General features: G+C 42.6%; 5 protein-coding genes across 6 annotated transcripts; 2 read left to right on the top strand and 3 right to left on the bottom strand.

Annotated features, from left to right (window-relative positions):
- Positions 1-6,765: 6,765 nt before the first annotated feature.
- On the bottom strand, positions 6,766-7,945 carry LOC9641699 (probable xyloglucan endotransglucosylase/hydrolase protein 30). Its single transcript, XM_002973384.3, has 4 exons — positions 7,684-7,945; positions 7,521-7,621; positions 7,245-7,453; positions 6,766-7,168 (listed from the first exon to the last, which is right to left on the bottom strand). The coding sequence occupies exons 1-4, from the start codon at positions 7,943-7,945 to the stop codon at positions 6,808-6,810; spliced, it is 933 nt and encodes a 310-aa protein (XP_002973430.2). The 3' UTR covers positions 6,766-6,807.
- A 263-nt stretch (positions 7,946-8,208) lies between these two features.
- LOC9641700 (pentatricopeptide repeat-containing protein At3g12770) lies at positions 8,209-10,482 on the bottom strand. Its single transcript, XM_024678120.1, has 2 exons — positions 9,525-10,482; positions 8,209-9,466 (listed from the first exon to the last, which is right to left on the bottom strand). Exons 1-2 carry the CDS (start codon positions 10,480-10,482, stop codon positions 8,808-8,810), a joined length of 1,617 nt encoding a protein of 538 aa, XP_024533888.1. The 3' UTR covers positions 8,209-8,807.
- Positions 10,483-20,475: 9,993 nt separating this feature from the next.
- LOC9638230 (dCTP pyrophosphatase 1) lies at positions 20,476-22,218 on the top strand. 2 transcript variants are annotated; one of them, XM_024678339.1, is made up of 3 exons: positions 20,476-20,783; positions 21,383-21,668; positions 21,913-22,218. In XM_024678339.1, exons 1-2 carry the CDS (start codon positions 20,610-20,612, stop codon positions 21,629-21,631), a joined length of 423 nt encoding a protein of 140 aa, XP_024534107.1. In that variant the 5' UTR covers positions 20,476-20,609; the 3' UTR covers positions 21,632-21,668; positions 21,913-22,218. The 2 variants fall into 2 exon arrangements, with proteins under 2 accessions (XP_024534107.1, XP_002973230.2); XM_002973184.2 differs by lacking the exon at positions 21,913-22,218 and having other exon boundaries at positions 20,478-20,783; positions 21,383-21,838.
- A 174-nt stretch (positions 22,219-22,392) lies between these two features.
- Positions 22,393-24,518, top strand: LOC9638231 (vacuolar fusion protein CCZ1 homolog). Its single transcript, XM_002973185.2, has 9 exons — positions 22,393-22,569; positions 22,630-22,723; positions 22,792-22,975; positions 23,025-23,134; positions 23,229-23,321; positions 23,397-23,807; positions 23,876-24,028; positions 24,082-24,293; positions 24,350-24,518. The coding sequence occupies exons 1-9, from the start codon at positions 22,424-22,426 to the stop codon at positions 24,378-24,380; spliced, it is 1,434 nt and encodes a 477-aa protein (XP_002973231.1). The 5' UTR covers positions 22,393-22,423; the 3' UTR covers positions 24,381-24,518.
- Positions 24,423-27,192, bottom strand: LOC9638232 (DEAD-box ATP-dependent RNA helicase 37). Its single transcript, XM_002973386.2, has 6 exons — positions 26,013-27,192; positions 25,874-25,957; positions 25,579-25,821; positions 25,327-25,494; positions 25,156-25,269; positions 24,423-25,105 (listed from the first exon to the last, which is right to left on the bottom strand). Exons 1-6 carry the CDS (start codon positions 26,973-26,975, stop codon positions 24,620-24,622), a joined length of 2,058 nt encoding a protein of 685 aa, XP_002973432.2. The 5' UTR covers positions 26,976-27,192; the 3' UTR covers positions 24,423-24,619.
- Between the last annotated feature and the right edge of the window lie 72 nt (positions 27,193-27,264).

Here is a 27,264-nt window from a genome sequence, read left to right on the forward strand (position 1 = left end):
CTACTTTTCTTCCTTTTTACAATTTAGGACTTTGAGATGATATTTTGAAACACCATAGCCCTACGCAAGCCCTTATGTGCCCTAGCCATGTGGCTAGAGTGAGGTTTCGATGAGCTAGTGTAAGTAGGTAGTGCCACCCACACTTGGATTGGGAGTATTGACTATTCAATCTCCCGAAGGAGCTAAAGTTAGCTCTTGAACACTTCACCAAGTTACCTCATTTGTTTGTTTATGTTCACTTTAGCCTTAAACTCCTCAATGGTTATATCATCACTCACCACATAGGTATAACTTTCCTTGGTCACAATCACCTTTCCTAGCCAAATTGGTGTTCCACTAGAGTCCTCCCCCTCCTATCCTTTTAGAGCTCACCAAACCCCCCCAAGGTCTAGTGAGCTCGATCAGTTTGGGTTTTCACCCTCAAACTCAATCTCGGTTTTGGTCCTAGTCTCAATCTTGATCTCAACCCCGGTCTTAGTCCTAGTCTCGGTCTTGGTCTTGGTTCTGATCTCAGTCCCCATCTCAGTCCCCATCTCAGACTTCATCTCAAACTCCATTTCAGACTCCATCTCAGACTCTATCTTGGACTCTTTCTCGGACTCCATCTCAGACTCTTTCTCAAATGCCATTTCGGAGTCTTTTTAGAATTTGATCCTGACAGTTCCATATGTCACAACACTTGTTATGTGTCAGTCCTTCTTGTGTTCTTTTTTAGAGACTCATTCACTGATTGTTTTGTGCTTATTCCTTAAGCACTTTATTCAAAATTCCATTCCCACTCTTGACTTTCCGAGTTGAAGCTTATAATATGTTATGCTTGTTAGACTTCCATTTTGACTACTACCATATGGCACCCTTTTGGCTCCACTTTGGGGCATAGGGATTTATGTCTCAAAAAAATCTTGCAAGCAAGGGGATTATAAATTGGTTTCTAATGATGCTTGCATGAAATATAAATAGTAAATTGTTAGATAGATTGAATCACACATACTTACTAATGACTTTCAAAAATGAGCTAGAATAATACATTCAAAAGAAGATTGTCTTGTAGGTATCTATACAGAAAAGATTACTTCGAAAAGCATTAGCACTAAGCTTACATTTTAAAACATTATATTTACAAGCTTATATATTGCTATACAATCCATTGATAATTCAAGGAGATTTTCTATTCTTTTTTCCCTAAAAATAACAATAAACCAAAAGCTCATATGTAAACTTCTTGAATTTGGACTTCCTAAGAGGTCATCCAACCCAATAATATTCAAACCTGATGCTCTGATACCAATAAAACAAACAAGGGAGCAAACCCTATGCCAACCTTAATCAATTGAAAAATAGAATGCATAAGTTTTTATTTGAACCTTATATAGATAATTTCTTGAGTCATTTTTTTTTTATTGTTTACAATCCACCACATTCATTGCAAATTCACGCCCTCGTGAACATAATCTAAGAGCCATAACTCTCTTGAGAGCTCTACACTTTTGACACCCTACCCCTCAGGTCAAGCTTAACCAAAGGCAAAATACCAAATGTCAATAAACCAAAAGCTTATATGTAAACTTCTTGAATTTAGACTTCCTAAGAGGTCATCCAACCCAATAATATTCAAACCTAATGCTCCAATACCAATAAAACGAACAAGGGAGCAAACCCTATGCCAACCTTAATCAATTAAAAAATAGAATGTATAAGTTTTTATTTAAACCTTATATAGATAATTTCTTAAGTCATTTTTTTTGTTGCTTACAATCCACCACATCCCTTGCAAATTTGCGCCCTCATGAACATAATCTAAGAGCCATAACTCTCCTGAGAGTTCTACACTTTTGACACCCTACCCCTCAAGTCAAGCCTAACCAAAGGCAAATAGACTTACCAAATGTCAATAAACCAAAAGCTTATTGTGAGACACAAAATCCCTAGGCCCCAAAGTGGAGCTGGAAGGGTGCCACGTGGTAGTGGCCGAAGCGAAAACCAAACGAGCGTAACACGTTGGGACTAAAAGCTCCGACTTGAAAGGTCGAGAGCGGGAGTGGAACTCCCAACAAAGTGCTCGAGGAATGAGCACGAAGCAAGCCATAAGCGAGGCTCTAAAAAGGGACCCGAAAGGACCAACACATGACACGTGGAAGTGTCCGAGGCGGACCCAAGATGGAGTCCGAGATGGACCCGAAGTGGAGTCCGAGATGGAGTCCGAGATGGACCCGAAATAGAGTCCGATATAGAGTCCGAGATGGAGTCCGAGGTGGACCCGAGATGGACCCGAGATGGAGTCCGAGATGGAGTCCGAGATGGGACCCGAGATGGAGTCCGAGATGGGACCCGAGATGGAGTCCGAGATGGACCCGAGATGGAGTCCGAGATGGACCCGAGATGGAGTCCGAGATGGAGTCTGAGATGGGACCCGAGATGGAGTCCGAGATGGGACCCGAGATGGAGTCCGAGATGGACCCGAGATGGAGTCCGAGATGGACCCGAGATGGAGTCCGAAGTCGAGACCGAGACCGAGACCGAGATCGGGACCGAGACCGAGACCGAGACCGAGATCGGGACCGGGACCGAGGCCGAGGCCGAGTCCGAGTCCGAGTTCGAGTTCGAGTCCGAGTCCGAGTCCGAGTTCGAGTCTGAGAGGGTGAAAGCCCAAAGCGTTCGTCTCCCAGACCCTGGGGGGTTTGGTGAGCTCCAAAAGTATAGTAGGGGGGAGGACTGCAGTGGAGCCAGTTTGGCCAGGAAAGGCCAATTTGGCCCAGGAAGGCCGGACCCAGTGTTGGGTGATGAGATGCCCACTGTGAAGTCCAAGACTAGAGTGAACACGGACCGACAAGCGGGGTAGCTTGGTGAAGTGTTCAAGAGCCGGCTCTAGTTCCCCCGGGAGATCGACTGGCCGATGCTCCCAGTCCAAATGTGGGTGGCACTACCTACTTGGATACCTGGTGTGGCTCAACGGAACCCCGCTCTAAGCCCATGGCTAGAGCACCCAAGGGCAGAAGGCGAGGAGAGTACCTAGGTGGCTCGCGTAAGGCCACGGTGTTCCGAAATGTTGTCCCAAAGACCCAGACTGTGGAAAGGAAGTGGAGCAATCCTCTGGGGTAGTGACCAAAGACACAGTCGTGTGGTGAGGAAGTCCCAGAGGACCGTGGGACTTAGTGGTCGGGCCTGTGGGTCTCGATCCAGTGGCAGTGTTGGCAAACACGGCCAGGGGCAGAAAGGGACTTAGTGGGGATTGACAGAGGGATATTGGGGAAGGCTATTCCCCTTGTCGGTGGGCATCCTAAGAATGCTAAGGAGTGGATCTGAGATGACCACTCACAGATGGTTTGCCTAGTCTTGGATAGCCAAGACTGTGATGCAAGTGGTATTGGACTACCAGTGTGGCAAAGGTGATTGGGCATGGCCTTAGCGTAACGGGCTGCTATGTCGGTGGTACCTTTGAGTGTCGGTCATGGGATCGGACACGTGGAGCACTTGGACCAAGTGCAAATGTTGAGTGGCATGGATGCCATTCTCAGGGCTAGCAAGTCCCAAGTCCTGGATTGGACTTATGGAGGTTGTGAGTAAGACTCCTCCAAGTGGTCGGAGGTGTGGTTAAGTGACTAAAGTAGAATGGAAAATTTAGTCGCTTACACTTATATGTAAACTTCTTGAATTTGGACTTCCTAAAAGGTCATTCAACCCAATAATATTCAAACCTAATGCTCCGATACCAATAAAACGAACAAGGGAGCAAACCCTATGCTAACCTTAATCAATTGAAAAATAGAATATATAAGTTTTTATTTGAACCTTATATAGATAATTTCTTGAGTCATTTTTTTTTGTTGCTTACAATCCACCACATTCATTGCAAATTCACGCCCTCGTGAACATAATCTAAGAGCCATAACTCTCCTGAGAACTTTACACTTTTGACACCCTACCCCTCAGGTCAAACCTAACCAAAGGCAAAATAAATTTACCAGATGTCAATAAACCAAAAGCTTATATGTAAACTTCTTGAATTTGGACTTCCTAAAGAGGTCATCCAACCTAATAATATTCAAAACAAATCCTTAGAACCTTGGGGGATAATTAGGGATAAAATAGCCACTTTAAGGGACAAAGATAAAGTATGCTATAAATATTGACTAATGTTTTGGCAGCCAATAGATGGTGGGCTTGGCTTGTCATGAGAAAAATACAGATGTGATAGCTTTTAGGTCAACTCCATTGCTTGCTCTAGATTACAATATTATGAGCCATTGGGCATGCAACCCATTAATGATGACAAAGCTTGTTGAAGGCTTAAGCTAAATGTCAATAGTGCTACCTTAGTTGTGATTAAGAATGAAGCTTTGCTATTGAGTGATTCCTTACCAACATACCAACATGGGTGTATAAGCTTTGTAAGTCATTTCCTTTTTATTCATTTGATTGCTAAATTAATATCTACACTTGATTAGAAACTTTCTTCTTTTGGAAGTGATTTCACTAGAGATTAGAAAGCTTAACAAACTATAAAGACTAAGCAACCAAAGAAAAAAATTTAATATATGATCAATAAAGGTTCAAATATAGAGGGAAAGGGCTTATGAATAAAAATGTATTATTTTTTTCAATTGGTTAAAGTCTTGGGATATTTAGAGTTAAATATTCTTAGATTTGAGTAGTATTAGGTTGGGTGTTTTTCCAAGAAGTTCAAATTTAGGAGTTTATATTTGACATTAGTGCAATCTCAAGTCCAACTTGTTGGTTAACTAGAGGAATCACACTATATGTTGAGATTGACATCTAATAAATCTATTTTGCCTTTGGTTAGACTTGACCTGAGGGGTAGGATGTCAAAAGTGTAGAGCTCTCAAGAGAGTTATAGCTTTTAAATTATGTTCATGAGGGCATGAATTTGCAAGGAATGTGGTGGATTGTAAGCAACAAAAAAAAAATGACTCAAAAAATGATCTATATAAGGTTCAAATAAAAACTTATACATTCTATTTTTCAATTGATTAAGGTTGGCATAGGCCACAGTGATAACATATTTAAATTTTATCCCATGATTACATATGCTACACTCACCCCTCTTTAGATATGCTAATGTCCTCATTGATTATTGACTAACAACCCTTACTGAACCAAGAAGAATCAACACCTCCATTTCCACATTAAATCTACCAATCTTTCTGTTATATAAACTAGTTATTCTATATAAAGTAATTAGTCATCCACCCATACCAACCCCATAATCGGTGCTTTTGTCCATACAAGATAAAGGACGTACTTATGAATGTCTAATATGTATGATTTCAATTTTAGAGGTAAGAATATACTTTGCTTAAAAGTATATTATATTTTAAATAGCCACTAATCAATAAAAATTGAACTTGTGCCATTTTTTCTAACATATAATGCACCCTATCTCTTTCCTCTTAAGCTAATTGCAAAAGGGACAATTATTTAATGATCCCATAATCACATGCATTATACTATTTTCTAAATGCATCTCTTTTGACACTAGCCTAAACTTGAGATCTAACAGCTATGGGAGGTTAAGCTCTATAGAATGCTGCAAACTAGACTTAAATTCAAAATCCTATTATAAATAAAGACTTTCTAGTTTAGATTAGTTAGAATTTAGGAAAAATGGCCTATACATTAGTCATGATGGCAGTGAGAGAAATCTTTAACACCTACTACAAGCAACTCAAAGCCTTTTCAAAGACATAAGTAACTGCCTTTGATGATACTCAAGAAGGCGTGAGCTGCTGTTGTGTGTGAGGAGTTGCTATGGCAAATTGCTTGACATCTTCCATAGTTGTGGTGGCACTCTAGGGATTGATAAGTGGGAGCAAAGCATTGTTGTACATCCACTACTGACCTTATGCTTGCTACAGACTTGGTCGAGGCCGAAGAGGAAGGCAAGGTGTGGTACCTAACAGACTAGAAGATTGATGGTTATTGAAGCCTATCTTGCAAGATCATTATAACAACCTAATCAGACCCATAAAATTATGGCAAGATGATGGGATGAGGCTTTTCATCCCAACTTAGTCTCAATAAGAAATCCACATGCTTAACAATTGGGAGTTCAAGCATCCAAAGACTGAAGTGGACAAGAGGTTTGACAAGTGGGGAGGTTTACTAAGGTATGTTTTATTTAAGATAGACATACATGCAAAGAATGGAATCCCTTACAATGCTTTAGAAGTGTTTCTAGCATGGTAGTTCTTTTAGTTAGCCTTTAAATCTTTCTTTTTTTATGTTTTCATGTCAAGACTTATTATATATTAAACATAGTTTTAATATTTACCATTGGTTCATGAGTTTTATATAGTTTTTTAAAGCTTTAAGCTAGATGATTTTAGGGAAATCAATAGTGTGCTTTAGTATGATTTTAGGGAAAGAGAATGCTGCTATTGGGAGCGTCAGCACTCAAGGATTCCAAAGCCAGTTCTACAACACCTTTGTGGATCCACATTATTTTAGTCAAATAGTCAAAGTAACAAAATCATAATCAATTTAGGCAATTTCACTAGTTCCTAACCTTCTATTTTGTTAAGATCATTTGCCCAAGTTTGCCTGGGCTGATAGTGATAATTCTGTCTGCTCTACTCGGAAGTGCAGACGCCAGGCAAAGCCCACCCTAGCAGACGCCAGCCCTGCAGGGACGCAAAGCCTACCCTAGCAGAGACTTCTACAGGGGTTCAGCAGATTTACCTGTAGTGCTCGAGAAAAAGATAGCTTTCTTGGATATCTATATCCATTGCATTAGTTAGTCGTTTTAGGAGGGAAATATTCTTAGAATATTTGAGCTGATGAACAAAAATTTCAGCATTCTGGCAATGGTTTTGGATACCTCATTTTATCGTTGCAATACGAGTAACTCAAAAACTTGCGCCTCACCCAAGCTAGCCTCGACTTTTGTGTGCCGCTCAAACCTTGTTTGCCAAATTCTCCTTCACTGATCCTGTAGTTGATGCTATAGACTGACGAGTCCCTAAAAAGCTTGAGGCCGGTGAAACTTGCAACAAATGGTGCTCGATTGTAATCGACAGGAAACTTTCCACCGGACGTAGCCCAGTTTGATCCGTCCCAAATAGTTGCGAGCACAGACATGGGTTTGCACGGGTAATCTTCGGCCTCCTTGGTCTTTATCATCTGCCGGATTGGAACATCATCCACGAAGAACCTGAAACCTCTTCAAGAGTAAGTTCTGACTTTCCTTGGATTATTTATATACCATAAGAGAGATTTGAAGAACTTACACGATGTGATGTTGGTTCCAGAACACGCTGTAGCGATGAAACTCCAGCGATGGATCGAACCAGAGACGTATCCTCTCCTCCCGTCCAGTACGCACGCTTCCATTGCCGTAAACATTGGTCTGGAGGACGTACGGCATGCCCGGGACGACGCCCAGAAACTCAAAGTCGATCTCGTCGTGCCTATCCGGAAACTTGTCCGAATTCGATGCCTGGAAAGAGTACGAAACTTGAAAACTTTGGTTTTCTTCTTCTTTTTCTATGTTACTTGTCACTTACGTAGAATGCTGTCACGACCCCGGCCGTGTAGTTTGACGGGAGCTTGATGGACGCGCTGAAGAATCCGCCCTGGAAGGCCTCTTTGGACTTAAATCCCGATCCTGCAAGTTGAAATTCTCAGAAAAACTCTCTAGAAGCTTGATATCCAATTCCAGGGTTCTACCTGAGTGTCGATCCAACACGAGCTGGATGCTTTTTCCATCTTCCAGCTCGTTGGCGTTGCTGTGGCCCCAAAGAATTGAGTACGCGTCCCGGAATGGGACGGCCTCCTGGAACTCCACCAACAAAGATTGATCGATCGCCGCAGCATTGGGAGGATTTTTGGATCTCGATCCAGTCGCAGGCGTGAAGAGCAGTGTGAGAACACTTGCGAGGATTGCGAGAAGAGCAAAGGCCTCCTCGTTGGAGCTCCCAATTCTTGCCATTAAACCGTTTATCTTTCTTTCGCGCACCACTCCCGTTTTAAGGGGGCGTCCACACGTTTTCTTGTTGTAAGTGAGTGGGCTTTGGTGCGGCAAACAACGTTACAGGGAAAACGGCAGCTAACTAAAAATCTGCCACAAAGCGAGAAAGAACAGCATTCGAATTTTCAAAGGAGTCCATGTGGAAATGCGATGACTTTGGAAATTTATATTTTAATCAGCATAAAAATTAACAATACGATTTATTTAATAACCTATTACTATGATTATTTCAAAAGATTTAAAATAATGTCTTTCTCAGTACATTGCGGAGAAAATGAAAATGAATAATTTAGAGTAGTAAAAATTTACGCGGATATATAGTGTAGCTTCGGACTTGGATTGAAAAATAGCAAAACTTTACCTCCTGGTTATGAACAGTCCCGAGGAAGAAAACTGTGGCGAACTAACCCGGTCCTAAGAAGTTATAAGGCGTGTCACGTAGGAAATTACGCGTGATTGAAAACTTGAAGCACAATGACAATCCCGCTGTCTTGTTTCTCCTACAGCAATGTTATGAGAACCTGGAATAAACAAAAAGGAAGGAAACGCAAAAGAAATGCTTACAAATGTAAATGTACCTTTCGTTCCTGCGAGATTTTGATCTCATCCCGCAGCTATCTGCAAACACTGACTATATATATATAGTCAGTTGATTCTCTATGTATAGAGAATCAAGAACAATAGAAGATTGGAGCAGACCTTATGCCTGAAAACTTCATGACAATTTGAGGCTTTTCTCGCTATCCTGAAAAACAACACAAACTATCAGTAGAAATAACAAGAGAAATACCTCTAAGCGCCGGAGCTGACTGCCTTGCCTTCTTCACCTGGTCTGGGAGACGAGAATGTAAGAAGCTGATCTCCCAGACTCGGAACGAAGAACTTGCTTCGCTATGGTGGCTCCTCGATCGGCATCTCCGTGATTGTTACACGCCGAGAGCAAACACTTCCAAGCAACTCCATCCGGCTGGAATGGCATGCTCTGGATCAAAGCCTCGGCCTCGTAAAGCAGCCCCGCTCGTCCCAAGAGATCCAAAACACATCTGTAGTGCTCCGGAACTGGCCGAAGATAGTGATCCTGGAGCATCGAGCTAAAGTGTTCCAAGCTTTGCTGTAGCAGCCCGACGTGAGAACAAGTGTGGAGGATGCACGTGTAGCTCACTTGATCTGGTTGGAACCCCTCGAGGATTTGCTGCCGAAGGATGAGCTCCATGGCATCACACTTCTGGTGCTTGGAGCACGCCGCGAGCATCGAGTTCCACGAGAACAAGTCCCTGAAGCGCATTCTTCCGAACACTGACTCGGCCTCGCCAAAGCTGCCACACTTTGCATAAAAGTTGACGAGCGCGTTTTGGACGGTGATGGAAGAATCGTAGGCCCCGGAAACAGCGACTTTGCTGTGGATTTTTCTCCCTTTGGTGGCATCTCCAGCGATCGAGCAAGCCGCGAGAACGCTGGCGTAAGTGATCGCGTTGGGCTTTTCTGGATCAAGCTATGAAAACTAAGAAGACAGTGCATAAAGAAAAGAGAAACAACTTACGAGGAGACGAAACCATTCTCTCGTAGAGCTCGATCGCAGGGACTCCATAGCCAAACTGGACGTAACCAGCGATCATAGCGTTCCAGGAAACGATGTCTTTGATCGTCATGGACTCGAAAGCCTCTCTCGCTTCGCCCATGCTTCCACCTCTCACATACATGCTCACGAGAGCGTTGAAAGCCGCCACGTCCAAGCGAATTCCAGAGCCCAAGATCATCTGGTGGATTTTCCTTCCGGTCTTGAGATCTTTTGCGGCACCCAGAATCGCCGAGTATGTGAAGCAATCCCTCTCCAGATCCATGCTCTCAAAGAGAAACATTGCCTGGAAAAAATCCCCTCTGTGGGCATATGCTGTGATCATCGTGTTCCAAGACACGACAGTCCTGTTCTTCATCCCGTCAAATGCTTCCCTCGCTCGATCGATGCTGCTACACTTGAAATACATCGTCACCACAGCCGTGGCAACGATCGCGTTGGAATCAAAACCACCAGCGAGGATCCTCTCGTGGAGAGCTTTCCCCGCGCCGAGCTCTCCCAGAATGGAGCAAGCGCTGAGGATGCTTACCATCGTGATCGCGTCCGGGCGCGTCCTTCCCTCGCAATTCATAGCCGCGTAGAGCTCCAGCGCCGCGCGCTCTTGCCCTTGCCTCACGCACGCCGCGATCAAGATGTTCCACGACTTGACATTGGGGCGGGCCAGGTTCGCGAGCACTGCCCTGGCGTCCGCGATGCCGCCCTCGTCGCCATGGCTGCTGTAGGCGCCGATGAGAAGGTTGCCGATGTAGCGATCCCTCGAGTCGATGCCGCTGCGCTTGATCTGGGAATGGACCTGGCGGAGGCCGGCGAGATTGGAGGAGTAGTGCTTGATAAGGCTCGCGATCGCGGGAATGCCAGGCACTGGTGGCGATGGCAATGGAGACGCGTCAAATTTCCTCCATTGCCAGGTAGAAGAAACCATGGCTCAACGATAAACTTAAGAGAAAATTATATTGCTTCTTTCTATTTCTTAACTAAAGACTCTTGATAAACTTTTAAATAATGCACCTTATGGATCCTGTTTTTTGGATGAATTTTGTTCCAGGAAAGTATAGCAAAGAGCTAAGAGACTAAGTGAACTTAAAGCTTTAGTGTTTAAAGCTCACCACCATTTCCTCTTTGTATCCACATTGGACAACCTTCTCGTGAGTTATCTTTTCCTTCTCCTTGCATTTGATCCAAGAGATTGATGCACTCATTGCTTTGTCCATGGTAAGTGTAAGTGGCAATGGCCAAGTTCCATGATGCCAAGTCCTTCTTAGCCATCTCCAACAAGAGCTTGGCTAGCAAGCCTCCATACATTATATTATCTCTTATGACATCCTTACTAGCACATTTTGATCATTGCTTATCAACATAATTATGTGTAAAATGATAGAGGCTAAAGACACTTTTGCATTAACTTTAATACTGGATGGCATATTCTATGGTAGTCTATTGTGAATTTTACAGAATAATGGGAGTGATAACAATTTTGATTTGGCAATGTTTATTGAGAATCGCAATTTGGTGATACAAAAAGTTCTTCCATATACAATGGAAAGTGAAACTAATCATAACATTTTGATATTTGTGTAGAAGGGCTAAAAATGTTAGTTGGCAAAACCACACTCATAAAGAAGTTTAATCTTACAGACATCTATCTTGTAGATCTTATTTTTGGGATGTTATTCTTGGGATCTTATGAACTTTTGTTGTTGGGACAAGAATAACAATTATGTTTTTGGGACTTTGACTCTTGTGAAGCAATGATATTGCACATATGAACAAGAGTTATTTTCCATTATTTATGCTTTGTGGACATGGAGGCACTATCTTTATGGTACAATGTTTGTAATGTTGATAGATCATAAATGTCTTGTGTTTCTATTCACATAAAAAGAATTGAACACTAAGAAACTCATTAAATAATTAAACTTATAGAGTTTGGGGAGTTTTCAAAAAGCATCATCTAGGGAAATGAATATAATGGTGGATACATTATTTTATATTTATCATGTGACGAACTTACAAACTTACCAATACATTTAAGTAAAGTGATTAATAAGTTTATGTAGTTAGTTGAGTGTGCCAAGGCTCAGAATGCTAAGGTGGTTTATTTACAAGCCCAAATAAAAGTATCTTTCTCACTAGTAGATAGAATTCTCTATTACAATGGTTGTATGTATTTATCATGAGTGGATGCATTGATTAATCAACTTTTATTTCATTATTATGATTGTCTATAGGCCGACCATTTTGGGGGGAAGAAGACATATAAACTGATTAAGGACAATTTTTATTGAAGGAATATGAAAGTTAATATTCTTAAGTATTGGAATTCATATGAACTTTATCAATAAGTAAAGATGCCTTGGGAGAAACTAAGGGGATGTTTGCAATTTTTTCTTATTCCTTAAAGTTATTGGTATACTATTTTTATGGACTTAATCACTTGTTTGTTATGAGCATAAAGGTGTAAAAAACCAAAGTGCATAACTCGAAAAAGTAATTTGTAAAGGTTTTGTACAGAAAAAAGCTTATAAATAAAAGTGCGTCATTTTTTTCAACTGGTTAAAGGTTTTGGGATACTTGAGGTTAAACATCCTTGGGTTTGAATAGTTTGAATAATACTGGGATGAATGATCTCTCAAGAAGCTTAAAAAAGGCAAAAAAAGCAAAACAAGTGTGGATTAATTAACAAAGTATATCCAAATTCAAAAGCTTACAAAAGGTAAAAGAAGTATGGATTAATTAATAAAGTATGTGTAGTTATTGGCTCAAAAGATTGTCATTGCTTCAAACTTGACTACAATCTCCTTTATAATTTTGGTTTGCCAAAGAATATCATTAATGATCAAGACTCAAAGTTCTTAATGCATCCTTGATATATACAACTATGGATGATGGATGAAAAGCTTAAGCAGAATTCCCTAGAAAGGATGATCATTAGTACTTGACACAAGGACTTTATTGAGGAAAGAATTGTTATGCACCAACTTTGACCATATAATCAATATGGGTCAAAGGAAAATTCAAAGATATATTCTTAGGGTAAAGAATTTAACCTTAAAAGGAGGTAAAACATAATCTAAGCAAGGTTAGGCCTCTTTATCTTGTTATTTAGTGTTGAGTCATAACAGCAATAGCCACCACCATCTCACAATCCAATCCACTCTCATGATATAATCATAAGCCATCCGGATATGTATGTAAGCTCCTGAATTTGGACTTCCCGGGAGGTCACCCAGCCCAGTACTGTTCACACCCAAGGACGCTTAACCCCAAATATCTCAAAACCCTTAACCAATTGGAAAAGGGGGTGCACTTTTGTTCATGGGCCCTTTCCCTCTATATTTGAACCCCTATGGATCGTCTCTCGAGTCGTTCCCTTTAGTTGCTTACAATGTAATAACTAAGTCACTTACACAAATACATACATGTGGGACGACTGGAAGTTATCCCACAAAGGCTTGTCCAAATGCCTTGGTTGAAGCAGTAGCTTTATCCAATTCTATCCCTTCATTGCCATGGATTGAAGAATTTTTTCTTCTTTTCCCATTCTCTACAAACACTAACACCAAACTCATTTAGTTGATAACATTCTTCCTCTCCAAATAATTGAAGAGCTCTTTTGTGATATCCACCCTCCCATACATGTTGATTAGCACATTCCTAATCTCTAAGTTGGAATCCAACAGCATCTGGTGATGGATCCTAGCACCACTTTAGAGCCACTTGAGGATCCACACTTGTTGAAAGCAACTAGAAACATGATTACTTCAACAATTAGAAAGAAATATAGTGGGAAGGACTTAATGTTCTTTTGGTGAAATCCATTGTTTTTTACTCTTTATAAACACCACAGAATCAATATTAGCCGTTGATCATACTATATTCAATCTAAGCCATCCAAAGGTAATATTTAGAATATTTTTAAACACTCTCAGCTTAATGGTATATCAATTATGCATATAGATATAAATAGTCACAAAAGACTAACATAAGCTTGTCTCTTGCTTGAATTTGGTTCACAAAGAATTGCCTTTAGAATTCAAAGAGTTTTCCTTGTAAGACCATCTAGAAAAAGGCCCAAAGCTTCCAGCAAAAGCATGCAAGTGTTAAAAAGCATGGACCATTTTTTAGCTCATGGGTTGAAGAGTTGAGCTTACTAGTTGAGCTTAATTTTCAATTGTAATTTAATATAAATATTATAACCTTTAAAATATTAAGGTTATCAACTCTCTACATATTATATAGATAAAAATATTCTAAAGGATAATTCTTGTTCTAACAATTTAAATTAATCTTATCACTTCCTTAAATTTGTGCTCTATACTTTCTGGCTAGTAAAAGTTAGGTTTTTCAGAATTAAAGAATTATTAAATTTAAAATAAAAAATTTATATAAGGACATGTAACTGTTTGAAAGGAATAAAACAATTATTGAAATAAATTTTTACATATAAAAGAGAGATTTAGTTCTTCTTTAGAATACATTTATAAGAGGTTTTTTATAACATAGTGTTTAAAATTTATAAATCTTCACTTGCACTTTTATTTGAAGAGAAGGAAATAAAAATATTTATGGGTTTTAGTGTTACTAATTTTAACTTTTAGAATATTTTTTCCTAAAGTAATAATTCAAGTGCTAAAAGTTGCAATAGTTGTCCCATTATACAATATAATCAAACCATACATGAGAAAGAAATAGAGGATAGTGATCACGAGTTGGAAATAAATGTAATAATAGAGGGTGTAACAAATTAAGTGTAGAAAAATGCCTTCCTACTTGTTTTAGAAAATTGCAATTCCATGACTTTCAAGAAATGCTTATTTGTTTTCTGGCTTTTAGTAGAAACAATGGCAATAATCAATATAACAATATATTCTCTCACAACACACTATAACATCACTCTGTTAAAAGATTATCATGAAATATTTTTCGAGATGGTAAAGATAGAAATGGAGACACACGAGTATTATAGGTAGTATTGCAAAAGAAACATTCATAAGTATATTAAATGAAAAGTATAATTTTTAGTAATTACATAAATAAAGTATACTAAATTTATATCATTGATAGAGATTGATAGTCTTGGAAAATCTAGTTAGCTCTAAAAGTTTTCTACAATTCAGCAATAGTAAAGTTTGTGTAGGTATGTGAATTTCTATTCTAGGATTTTGGTATAAAGTGTTAATGAAATTTTATTATATATGTTTGTAAAAAGCATATGCCTTCCTATGTTCGTCGCGTTTAGTAAAGTTTAGACATGTGCAAAAAAGAAAATCTTAAATAGCAATTGTGTACTCTCCACTCTGTTTTAACTATATACTCCTTTGCAAGAGTAATGATATATTTCATGGAGAAAATTTTATACTCAAATGTTAGAGTGAAATTTATTTTACCTTGCTTTTGTTTGTAGATAATACTAATAAATTTAACTATCTTACCTTTCCTTGCACTCTTATGCATCCTTATAAGAATAGTGTTAGTTTTGTCAATCATGTCTCCAACTCTCCTCCTCTCAAGATTGAAATTAAATTTTTCAAGGTTTTCAATCTCATTTGAGGTGAGTGCAACTTCATTAACAACAAACCATTCTCTAGGTACTACATTAGGTTTCATCACTAGTGTTTTTAAGTTACTTCGTATGGTTGGCATCAGTGTTGTAATTAGTACCATCTTGAGAATTCTACTTGCTTTGGTTCTCCATAGAAATATAAGGTTGGAACAAAAGTAAATTTATCACCACAGATCTAAATTCAACATTTGCCCCTCATAAGCATCCCTCTTTTTTCTCTTTCTTTTCAATCATGTTTGCAGCCGTGGCAAAATACAAATAGAAAACAATAGGAGTGGAAGAAAGATGATGCACCAAGGAGTGGGGACATTCAACACAGCCGTGGATGCGGCCCTAGCCTACGACATTGCGGATTTTGCTAACACTTGACAGATTGCCCATTGCCTCGGCTTTACATTATAAAAAGTAATTTCAACTTGTTATAACGTATTCTCTTCATCAACCACTTGAGGTGGTTTAGTTTGGGGCAGTATCTTAGAGTTAAATGGTACTTAACATCAAGTTTGATGCATATTTTTTATTCTAGAATTCTTCCTCCTTAAAGAATCCAATGTTTTAACAACTCTCTATGGTCATTTAAAGCCTTCTTGGCAACTTCTAGAAAGCTAAGGAGGCCTCTAGCATTTCCTTTGAGCTTCTTGATAACCTAGCTCTTGGTGTGGTTGTTGCTCATGACACCATTACAACACCTCTTATAGGATCACTAAAGGTTAGTCAAAATCCTTTTACCACCTCTTATTTAGCTTGTTTTTTTTTTGCATTTCTTCCAAGAACAGTCTTCTAGCCTTCTAGAAGTGGAGCTCCCTCTTGCCATATAACAAGATACTAAATTTTGGAGACCCTTTTACTAATTTTAAAACACACCATAAATCTCTCTAAGTGGTCACTCCTTGCATAAAAATTTATCAAATATTCTACTACCTCTAATATCAAGTAGGGATATAGTCAGACTTGCTTTATTAGCCCATAATATTCTTCCATGTGGCCTATTATGTAGCAAATCCTCCAAAAACATGGAAGCACAAAGTCAATAATCTTTATATGGGGAGACTATTGGTTGGGAACTATATGTGTGTATAGTGAAGGGCTCATTGTTGCTTGGAACTCCTCATGAAATCAGTTAAGAAAAGGTGGCACCCTATTTCTAGCTTCAAAGATTTAATTAAGTTTGCAACAATCAGTGAAAACTAGAAGGCACTGTGTCATATAGATTCTTCTTAAGTATGCCCAAGTGAGAATCTAGTGAGTTGTGAGAAAGGAAAATAAAGATTTACCATGTGCTAAAGTGAAGCATTCATCAACTCTTCATTGCTCACTAACAACACTTCAAAAGCGTTCTTAAACACTTTTAATTGCTCCAAAATAGGGGTGAACCATTTCTCTTCTTCTTATAGTCAATTTTCCTTGATGATTTCCTTTAAATTTCTATTATCTTTTAGCATAGACACCCAGGGAATATCTACACATCTCCACATCACACCCTAAATTGCAAGCTAGCCTAGGATTCAAAATGCATTTTGAACTTAATTCATTTAGCTTTATAAAGAAGTTCACATTAGGGATTAAACTTGCAAATAGACAACTTTCCTTCCAACCAAGCTTTAAAAAAAATTCAGAAGCCTTAACTGTACTTGGAAAACAACGATCTAAACTTTAAAACCTTACCTTCTGTGCTTGCAGGTAAAAACAAGCTTTACTGGTTCGATGAGCCTTGGAATTTCAGCCACTTCCATTTGGTGACTATTCAAGGTAAGTTTTTGAAGTCTTATTGAATCTTATTTCACAAGAAAGTTTTCACAAGTCAAGTATGAGATTGTTTCTTCTAGCAGCTCTCATTCTAACCTCTCAATTGGATTTGTGCTATGCACCACCAGATGGGATTTTTAGAATAAGAGCCTTGCATAATATGCTCACCGTGGAACAAGTAAGAGCAGTGGTAGAAAGAATACAAGGCTACGTGAGAAATATACGTGATAATGTTCGATTTGGGGCTGGAAGAACGATGGAGCTTGTCGTGATTTTTGATAGGAATACATTTGTTAATGTCTATTTATTTGTGTATAGTAGAGTGTTTGACGAGACCCCAGGTATTTGTACCATGCGTCCAACGATCCAAGATGTGCGTGGCCAAAACCTACGGCAAAATATACTGGATATGTGCGACAGGATACTAGAAGAGTTATGGGATATAGAACGTTGGTACGGTTATGTTGACATTGTTCTTCAACATATTGGACTTCATTATGAACTAGATCTTCCAAAAAGTAACCGGCTTTTGTTCTTCAACTTCTCGTCGGTTAATACATCTGATGATCACAAGGATGAAAAGCTTGGTGGGTATAATAGCGATATAAGACACTGTTGGGTCTATACTACATCACTGGTCAGTGGCTCTAGAAACATTCTTGGCTCGTATTTGCTGGGTGGAAACAGCTTAATCTCGTCTGATAGTTCTTATAGGTTGACAATGCAAAAGAATTGCAATCTCGTACTACAAAGTCCCAGGGGAATAATCACATGGAGCTCGGGAACACAGGGAAAAGACTCCAATTGCTACTTAATCCTGCTAGCTAATGGAAAATTGGTGATTCTTGGATCTAGAGGAGAGGCGTGGTCAAGCAAAATTATCTCCATCCAAAAGAAGTTATACGCTCTTGTGATTGAGAATCTTGGTTACTTGGCCATTTACAGAACAGACACGGCCACACTTGTTTGGAAATCTCTCTAAGAGAATTGTGCTGATATTGCTTAAAATTTTTATTGATTGATTGATACATGGCCGTCCTTAACAGATTTATATGTACAATACTTTACCATCGTAAAGTATCTAGACATGGCTGCCCGCAAATCTGCATAAGTTTAGAAACACATAATTTTCTTTTCATTTACAAAAGAAAATGCCAGTGGTTTTTAGTTTTGTAGAAATTAGTATTGACATTGATAATTAAATCATCACAGTAATAACTTTCACATCCGCCACCTTGTGAACCAGGTGAGCCAAACTGCTCAGCTTTCTTCTTTGTTAGAATAAATAACACGACGGTAAGTTAATCTTCAAGGCACACCCAGAAACCATGAGAAATGAAACATTTTGCACTATTCTTTTCGAGTTTTTCGAGAAATGGCTCAACACGAAATCCACCCGTCACTCCACCTTCGCCATGGCGCCATGCACTGCCTAGCATCTTAAAGGGAAGTGGATTGGCATGGCCCAAGAGAAGAGCGGGAGCAATCATTCTACGAGTGTGACGTGGTGGGTCTTGCGCCACGGCTGCTGGGAAAGCTAAACGAGGTGCGAGCTTTTCCTCATTTTTTTTCCTCTCTAGAATTTAATTACCGATGTTTTCCGCTCCGGTGAAATTCTTCTTCTAAAGCTTCTTTGCTTTTCTGCTTTGTATAGTTTGGACAACGAGGGCATACCTCATTGGACTCAGGTAAAGTCAAGTCACTGCCAGTGGCTAGCTTGTCTGCTACGCGTTGATCTTGCAAAAGATCACAGTGCTAAGCCGCTTCATGGTGAGTAGGTCTGGCGCACCTGGAAGGGCGACTGGAATTGCAAGTGGTGGAGATCGTCGTCGAGGTGCCTCCTTGACTGGTTTGCAATGCTGCTGCAAGGAGACGTAACGACCTCCCAGACACGGTTTTGAGGCTGCGCAAGTGCTTTTCGCGTGGCCACAAGTACTGATGGGTATTGAAGACTGAAGACAAGAGGAAAGGTTTCCATTGGCATACATGTATTATTATTGTTATACCTATGTGCTATTTGTTTACGGCTGCGTGCTCATTCATTCCTATCAGATCATTTTAAATTTGTGAGCTTCACCGGCTTTAAAACTTTCATACCAGATCAGGCGCTTCGCTTTACAGTTTCTCCAGTTTAAAGAGATCTGGGAAAGGGAAAGGTTGACCTTTTTAGATCCGACAAGTCTTCGAATGACTACTCAGTGGTCGAGTCATCCTTCCAGGTATGAGCTAAGTTACGTGATGCTTGCTCCAAGAGATCTTCTCGAGCAGGTGGTCTCTAGATTTGATTCTTGAGATGCCATTCTCCGGATGCCATTCTTGTCATCGGAGGGTGAGATCGAATATGCATTCTGGCTGAGGGTGGGGATCGAATATGCACTGCCTAAGGACGTGACCGCATTATGGAGATTTGCAATCGCTGGGACTCCGTGGGTGAGTGCTTTAAGAAATACCTTGCAACTCCAAAGCATGGAAACAACAATCTACCTTTTATGTCCTTGCCTTTTATGTGCTTAACAAGCTTCAGTTAGTTTTCCAAAAATTCAGCCCGTTTCTTCTAGCAGTAATCTCTCAGCTCTATGCACCTCCACGTGGGATTTTTAGAATGAGACTCTTGTATGGTATGCTCAAGTAAGAACCATGGTAGAAAGGATACATGACTACGTGATAAATATACGCAATAACGTTTCATTTCGGGCTGATGGAACTTATCGTGATGCTTGCACAGAATACGTGTGTGAACGTCAGGTTACTAGTGTTTAGTAGAGTGTTTTACGAGACCGCGGATGTGTGTACCATGGGCCCAACGATCCAAAGAGTGTTTGGCCAAAACCTACGGCAAAATATACTGGACAGTTAGTAGATCAAGAACGTTGGTTCTGTCGTGTTGATATTGTTCTTGAATATATTGGAATTGATTATCAGCTCGAACTTCCTAACCAGCTTTTGCTCTACAGCTTCTCGTCGCCTAAATCTTGATAATCACAAGTTTGATGATCTAGAGCTTCATGGGCTTGAAAGCGATATAAAAGATTGTTTGGTCTATAGTACATTATTAATCAGTGGCTCTAGAACGCTCTTGGCTCGCAGATGCTGGGTGGAACAGCTTAATCTCGGCTGATAGTTCTTATAAGCTGACAATGCGAAGCGATTGCAATTTCGTGCTACAGAGTCCCAGCTCGGGAACATAGGGAAAAGGCTCCGATTGCCTGCTAGCTAATGGGAATTTGGTGATTTTTGGATCTAGAGGAGAGGCATATCCAAAAGAAGCTGTGATCGAGAATCTTGGTTACTTGGACACTTGTTTGGAAATCTCTCTAAGATAATCATGCTTATATAATGCTTAGTCTTGTTACTATCATACCCGTACGCTCCTTCATTGCATAACTTCAAGGCGATTGATTGATTGATTGATACATTCTCGTCCTTGTGTGAGATCATTGTCATATCTTAGATCTATATTACACCATAAGTTTGGGTATTATATTATTCTCCAGTTTGTTGTACCAGCATCGTCCCAGCTGCCGTACGCACCGCGGTAAACTCGCAGTCACGCTTGTCAAAGTAAATTCAAAGGCGTGGGAAGAAACCTGATTGGAGGATCGGATGATTGGGGAGGGGAATCTTGTCGACACGTTTGTAGCAATGGTCTAGGTCGTATTACGCCCTAATCTTTCTTTCTTTGCATTGGCGCTTGGTTTTTCCTCTAGAACTAGGCGAGAGCGCGGGCAAAATATTTCGCCATGGATGCCGATTCGTGGAGTTGCGCGATGAATGGGGGCGGCAGGAAAGATCCCCCGGGCGCTGCCGATGCGGCGCTCGTTTCGCTCCAGGATCTGAGGTCCAAGTTACAGGAGTTTGCGCGCGTCCGCGATTGGGATCAGTTCCACAGCCCCCGCAATCTCCTGCTCGCGCTGGTAAGAATCGCTGCCCCGAGAGAGCGCTCGATCGATTAGCGATTGAAATATTTCGGAAATATTTCGAAAATATTCCTTCCTCTTTCTCTCGATTGCCTGATGGCGAGAGGCTTTTTAAATGCTTTCTTTCTCTTCTTCCGATCGATCAGGGAGAGTTCCTGCCTTGATTGTAGAGAATGTCTCTGATTTGTGACCTGTGTGACTGCACTGTTGCTGCTTGCGCTGGCTGGGAGGCCCGTGTCCCTGGCGATGGCCCCTGGCCAGGGGAGCATTGTTTTCTAGCTCTAGAGCAAATCGACCCTCGCTCATTAATGTGAATGGGGGTGCCTGGAGCTCGGGTGGTTTTGTCCGCTTTTTGGAGAACATATTTTTCTCATTTGCTTCTTCTTTGTTTTGAGGATGGGATGGAGCGATCGCTTTTATTTATTCCTTTCTCCTTTCTCTTCTTCTTTCTCTCTTTGGCTGGGTCGCCTGCCAGTTTTGCCGCTCTGTGTTTGCTCCTCACGTTGGCCTTGTGGTGTTTGGGATGCTTGAGTGGAGCGCGCTTGATTAGTACCAAACTTTTAGCCATTGTCTTTTCTTCTCCTTTTTTTTTTCAGGTTGGCGAGGTGGGTGAGTTGTCCGAGATCTTTCAATGGAAAGGCGAAGTCCAGCGGGGGCTCCCGGATTGGAACGCGGCCGAGAAGGAGCACCTCGGGGAGGAGCTGTCGGATGTGCTGCTCTACTTGGTCCGGCTGGCCGATGTGTGTGGAGTGGACCTCGGCCAGGCGGCACTCAGCAAGCTCAAGAAGAACGCGGTCAAGTACCCGGTCGAGAAATGCAAGTCCCAGAGCACAAACGCGCAATGAAAAGGGGAGACACACACACACACACAACACTCAACAGGTTCTTCTCATTTTTCTCTTCGCTCCCAGCAATTTTGGCTTCTGTCTTGGATAAGTAGGTAGGTGCACAGTTCTCGCATTCTTTCCCAGTTTGAATCTTTCTCCTAAGATCGGAATGTGAAGCTTTCCATTGACTTGTGTGTGCAACAAAGCAAAGACCTGTTTTGTGTCTGGATCAAGATCAACGAGATCAACGGGATCAACGGGATGAGATGTTCTTCTAATCCCCGTTCGTGTGGGTGCAGGAAGATATTTTTTGCAGCGTCAGAAATCTTGGGGGATCCATGCCGCGGACTTATAAGGCAGGATCCAGGCGCTCGTGCAGACATGCCACTCAGACGTGTTTGAAAGTAATCGCACCGGCAAGGGTCCCATTTCTCCCCCCTTAGTGGTTCCTTTTCTTTGGATACTGCTTTCCATCCTGGCTTTCTACTTTAGCACTGAGACAAAGTCAGCCCAAGCCAGCTTTGTCTTTCCTCTGTACCTTTGTATACCAAAGAAAAGTCTGATTTGACCTACAAATCAGTCAGTGCTAAACACCTTTCAAACAAGGGGCACTCCCAGAATTGAACTCCGCACCAGAATCATTCATAAGTGCCCACTAATGAAATGCTTACCTAATTACATTTAAAATCCTTAATGGAAAACTGATTAATGTCCCTTTACATTGTTCTTCCTTTTTGCTTTAAACGGAAGGGAGAGGTTGACAAACACCAAGAATATGCCATAGGGCTTTTTTAGGGCTTTAGAGGCGCTATGCAGCTCTGCGTTTTCGATTCTCGGCGAGGCCAGCAGGAGGGGCATGAGCTCGACAAGGTCCTCTTCTTCTACCCGCTCGATTGCCCGCTCCCCTCCCAGCTCTCCCTCGTCGGCCTCAGCGAGGGCCTCATCACATTCTCCAGGTACGATCACTCTTCCCTCGCGCTCGCCCTGCTTAGAATTCGACCTCCTTCCTCTACCAGGATATTTTCCCCCGATAGTCCTTGCGAGTTCATGGAGGCCGAGAGGCACGGCCACATTTTCTACGAATGCGAGCCAGATATCTGGATGATTTTGGTAACGACAAAACGAAGGCCTCCTTGTCTAGTCTTTCTATGTTTTTTGCTTTGTTTTTGTGCTTCAAGGTGGTCGAGAAAGATGGCGATGGCGACCAAGTAACCAGAGATGGTGCTTATAGAAGCTTACTCAGGGAGTTGTATGGTATTTTCAGGCTGTTCTACGGGAAGATCTCATCTCGCCTTGAGAATAATCCAGTCGCCGACGTTGTTCGCAATTGCTTGTATGTGTTCGTTCCCGACTATATTGGAGGTGAGTGCTGGTCCTTTTTCTCTCTTTTTTATTGAGAGTTATTATGCAGATATGATGGCGGGGAAGACTTTGTGGCTTCCTACAATCTCGGATTCGCTCGCTGAGCATGCGACTGTGAGGATTCTCTCGGTGGAGCCCGACATTCTTCTAGAGTGCCAGGTAAAAAAAAACTTTTTAGTCATTTGATTTCTGTAGGCTTTTGGTTTTTTCTTGACATCTCTGTTCCTGATCAGTTACCTTATCTTGGTTGAAGTCCTTGCTGGGTCTCTTGGAGTCGTGGAGTGGAGTACCTCAGCAGTCGATGGTTCTTTTTCACAACTATCTCATATCCAGCACGCTTTTACCGGTAAGTTTGCGCTTCCTGCTAAACTTTAGTTTCTTCACCGATTTGACTCTAGAGGGTGCTTTTTATTTTTCTCAGGCTGACACAATGGCAATGTACACGTATGCTGTGTTGCGCATGATACCATCAGTCGTCTCGCAATCTTTCGCTCAAGGGTCCAAGAGGTCGTATACTCGGCACTCGGTGCTAAACAGCGTCGTGTCCACGTTTGTGACAGAGCCCAAGCGTTCGGTGTCCTCCTTACACGAGCAAACCGTCTCGCAGCCGCTCCACCATGACGCTTGGTGGCAAGACGTGGACGGCTTTCTCTCTAGTTTTGCTTGGGGTGCTGATGGTCCCGGCGGTGGCGCAGTTATTCCTAGTGTCTGGCTTCAAGAGGGAGAGAAGATGACATATCTCTGTGTTTATCAGCACAGGGCGCTAACTTTGCTAATGTTTATCCCCAGTGCCGAATCGGTGGCACTTCTGAGGAAACAAATCATCGACCAGGTAAGTTTCTATTTTGTTTTTCTTTTACAAGTTAGTGGCTGATCACTGACCTCTTGGTGTGTTCCAAGGCCGATAAAATCCAAGCGCTGGAAGAGAAGCTCACGAAGCAGTGGGGTGGGAGTAATGCAATGCATGTTCCTGGATACCGCTACATGCACCACGACTTGAGTAGAAGAACTATAAAAGCGTCACCTCCGAACAAGGTCGCTACGTTGGCCAAGGTGGGATTTTTTTTTTTTTCTCATCCTTTTCGTGACAGAGATGTTTCTCGCAGGAGTCTCTGGCAGTCTTGAACAAGGTGAGAGGAGAACTCGACAAGGAGAAGAATCGATCAGATCACACAGACAAGGAGCTCTGCTTGCGAACGAAAAACAATGCATGGGTTTCCGCTAGAGCCCGTGCTGGACACGAGCTCTACGTGGTACTCGAGAAAGCCAGTGACACATTGCTAGTGGCCTCGGACGCTATTGACAAGTTTAACAAAAGGTAAACGAAACTTTTCCTTCCAAGTTCCTGAAAGGCTCATCTCGATCCAACAACAGGCACTGTGAAGGCCGGCTTTCATCAGATTAATCTTGTACAAATCAACTTCATCGCGAGAAAAAAAATAGAGGACATCGAAGGAAAAAGAGCTCTTTCATTTCCAGTCTACACACAACTTTGCCAGATTATTTTGCCGTCCTCTTCTCCTATCAATCAAACCTTTTGGCTGCCGAGATCAAAACGTATATTAGTTCTGCTTCACTACCTTCCACTCCACTGACGCTACCGTCCCGCGCGCACCAAAAATCTAATCCTTCTTCTCCTGTCTCTCAGCTCTCGTCCCAGGCACTAGAAGCCCCGTGATGTCCACCACCGTAACCATGACCGTGTCCACCGTGACCCCCATACCCGTGGCCGTGACCATGCCCGTAACCATGACCACCACCTCTTCCACCTTTCTTTCGATAGTCCCTGCCGCCAAACCTCGACCCCGACCGATGACTCCTGCCAAAGTTCGAGTGTGCAGCGCAGCTTGCCAGCCACTCGGGGACTTGCTGGTTGGCCTCTTGCATTAGATCCACCAGCGGCCTCGCCAGTGACGTATCCTTGTCGGTGAAGAACGCGGTCGCAAAGCCACTCTTGCCTGCTCTTCCTGTCCGGCCAATGCGGTGGACGTAGTCGTCGATGTCGCTCGGGAGATCGTAGTTTATGACGTGGGCGACGTGAGGGATGTCGAGGCCGCGAGCCGCAACGTCGGTGGCGACTAGAATCGGAGTCACCCCGGTTCGAAACGACCGCAACGCGTGCTCACGTTCCTGTGGTTCCCAAAAGGTCACTCTAGCTACAAAGAAAACCAGTCACTTACCACTTGAGTCCGATCTCCATGAATGGTGGTGGCGGAGATTCCCATCTGGATCAACCAGTCCTCCAAAGAATCAGCACCTCGCTTTGTTTCGACAAACACTAGTATCAACGGAAGCTGTCAAAAGAAAACCCGTGATATCAGTCACTGGAAACATTCTTGTATAGAATTTACCTGTCCATTCAATCCGTTTGGTTTCTGAGCGTGTATCATGTCCATTAACATGCTCCGCTTATCCACGTCGTGGACGTACTCGACCCTCTGGACGATCAGGTCAGTGCTGGAGCCTACCCTTCCCACAGCAAGAAAAATGTAATTGTAGAGAAAGTCAGCCGCGAGTCTCTGCAAAATGCAATAAAAGAAGGAGAGTCAAAAACAAGCACTCGTCACTAAAGGACTGCCAAGAGGACAGAAAAGAAAGCGCACCTGGATCTCGCGTGGGAATGTAGCACTGAAAAGCATCGTTTGACGTTGGCCGGCCGGTGGCATGTCGGTGTTCTCCACAATCTTCCGGATTTGTGGCTCAAAACCCATATCAAGCATCCGGTCTGCCTCGTCCAATGCCAGATACCTGACCAAGGACAGAGAAATCCTGCCCCGTTGCATGAGGTCGTCCAGGCGACCTGGAGTTGCCACCAGGATATCCACCCCCCTTTCTAGCTCTTTCAACTGAAAAATACTGGTAAGAATCGCAAAAAAAAAAAAAGGCTCTGCAACTTACCTGTGACTGGACCGAAGTACCCCCGTAAATGACAACCACTTTCACTCCTGTTTGGTACGCAAACTTCTTCGCTTCATCGTGAATCTGAAAAACCCAAGCTTTCAACGACCTGAACACCAGAAACAAAGAAAATGCTCACCTGACTAGATAGCTCACGTGTGGGTGACAGTATCAAAGCCAGCGGAAACGCCTTCCTGCTTCCACGAGCATGTCGAGATCCCGGCGGGAAGTTCCAGAGAATCCCGGCAATGATCGGGAAGCAAAAAGCCGCGGTCTTTCCCGATCCTGTCTGTGCGCAAGCCATCAAATCCCTCCCATGCAAAGATATTGGAATGGCATGCTTTTGCACCGGCGTCGGCTTGACGAACTTACACCTCCTGATGTTCTCGTTGAGCACCGGCCCCAGGTCCACGTCCGCAAAGCTGGTGATCGCAGGAGGTATGTTCTCGCCGCTGGCCTCCACCGGGATGTCGTCGTAAGCGTCGAAGTTGATGCCAGTGTTCTCGTTGTTGAAGATGACCTCGCTAGCCTCTTCCTCGGCAAAAGGATTCACTTCTCTATCCCTTCGACCACCTCCACCACCACCCCAGCTCCGTCCATTGGCGTACCCGGGATTCTCCCATCCTTTTGCAAAGGATGGCGATGGAGGAGCCCAGTTACTGCCACCCGACCGAGGAGTTCCAGGATTGCTGTGGTACTGCTGCTGGTGGTAGCCATAGCCGTGGTGGGGTGGTCCGGCATACTGCTGGTATTGGTGGGGGTGATGCTGGTACTGCTGGTGCTGAGCGTTTGATCCAAATCGCGGAGAAGCTCCATGAAAGTGTGGTGACTGCGGCATAGCAGCGTTGTGATGCTGATGCTGATGCTGCTGCTGCTGCTGTTTCATCGGTGGCGCTGGCTCTGGAGTCACGGTGGTGCCACCACCACCACCACCGCCACCACCTTGTCCTCCCCGGTTCCTCAAGTGTGGAGGAACATAGGTGGATCGATTGGGCCGCCCTGGAGCTCCGGACGATCCACCGGAATTTGCTACGATCGGAGGAGGCGGAGGAGGATTTGCCGCGGCCTCCGCCTCGACCGAATCCGCCCAGACCGACGGCATTATCCTTTTTCTTTGCTGTTCTTTCACTCTTTTCTTCCCGAGCTCAAGCGAATCTACCTGAGAGCTCGCTCATCCCTAAATCTTGCTGCCTCCCGACGATCGCGAATCGATGCTCTTGCGAGAGATCTCGCGAGCAGTGCGCGTGATCTAGCCGGCGCCGCCCCGGAATTCACTTACCTCGCTACGATGCAAACCCTCGCGACACGGCGAAGTGAAAGAGAGAGAAGCAAGCCCTAATAGTGCGCCGGTTTTGCGACGCGGCCAGTTAGCGTACGTCGGATCCGCGATC

Source organism: Selaginella moellendorffii, unplaced genomic scaffold (genome assembly GCF_000143415.4).
Source record: "Selaginella moellendorffii unplaced genomic scaffold, v1.0 SELMOscaffold_21, whole genome shotgun sequence".
NCBI lineage: Eukaryota > Viridiplantae > Streptophyta > Lycopodiopsida > Selaginellales > Selaginellaceae > Selaginella > Selaginella moellendorffii.

Coding starts and splice junctions, on each gene's coding strand:
- LOC9638232 (XM_002973386.2), bottom strand. CDS start 26,975: ATGCCGTCGGTCTGGGCGGATTCGGTCGAGGCGGAGGCCGCGGCAAAT. Junction 25,958..26,012: donor CACGTGAGCTATCTAGTCAG/GTGAGCATTTTC, acceptor TGGGTTTTTCAG/ATTCACGATGAAGCGAAGAA. Junction 25,495..25,578: donor CATTCCCACGCGAGATCCAG/GTGCGCTTTCTT, acceptor TGCATTTTGCAG/AGACTCGCGGCTGACTTTCT.
- LOC9638230 (XM_024678339.1), top strand. CDS start 20,610: ATGGATGCCGATTCGTGGAGTTGCGCGATGAATGGGGGCGGCAGGAAA. Junction 20,784..21,382: donor GCAATCTCCTGCTCGCGCTG/GTAAGAATCGCT, acceptor TTTTTTTTTCAG/GTTGGCGAGGTGGGTGAGTT.
- LOC9638231 (XM_002973185.2), top strand. CDS start 22,424: ATGCAGCTCTGCGTTTTCGATTCTCGGCGAGGCCAGCAGGAGGGGCAT. Junction 22,724..22,791: donor CAGATATCTGGATGATTTTG/GTAACGACAAAA, acceptor TTGTGCTTCAAG/GTGGTCGAGAAAGATGGCGA. Junction 24,029..24,081: donor AGGTCGCTACGTTGGCCAAG/GTGGGATTTTTT, acceptor TGTTTCTCGCAG/GAGTCTCTGGCAGTCTTGAA.
- LOC9641700 (XM_024678120.1), bottom strand. CDS start 10,482: ATGGTTTCTTCTACCTGGCAATGGAGGAAATTTGACGCGTCTCCATTG. Junction 9,467..9,524: donor GAGAATGGTTTCGTCTCCTC/GTAAGTTGTTTC, acceptor AGCTTGATCCAG/AAAAGCCCAACGCGATCACT.
- LOC9641699 (XM_002973384.3), bottom strand. CDS start 7,945: ATGGCAAGAATTGGGAGCTCCAACGAGGAGGCCTTTGCTCTTCTCGCA. Junction 7,454..7,520: donor GGGTCGTGACAGCATTCTAC/GTAAGTGACAAG, acceptor TACTCTTTCCAG/GCATCGAATTCGGACAAGTT. Junction 7,169..7,244: donor TGGAACCAACATCACATCGT/GTAAGTTCTTCA, acceptor AAGAGGTTTCAG/GTTCTTCGTGGATGATGTTC.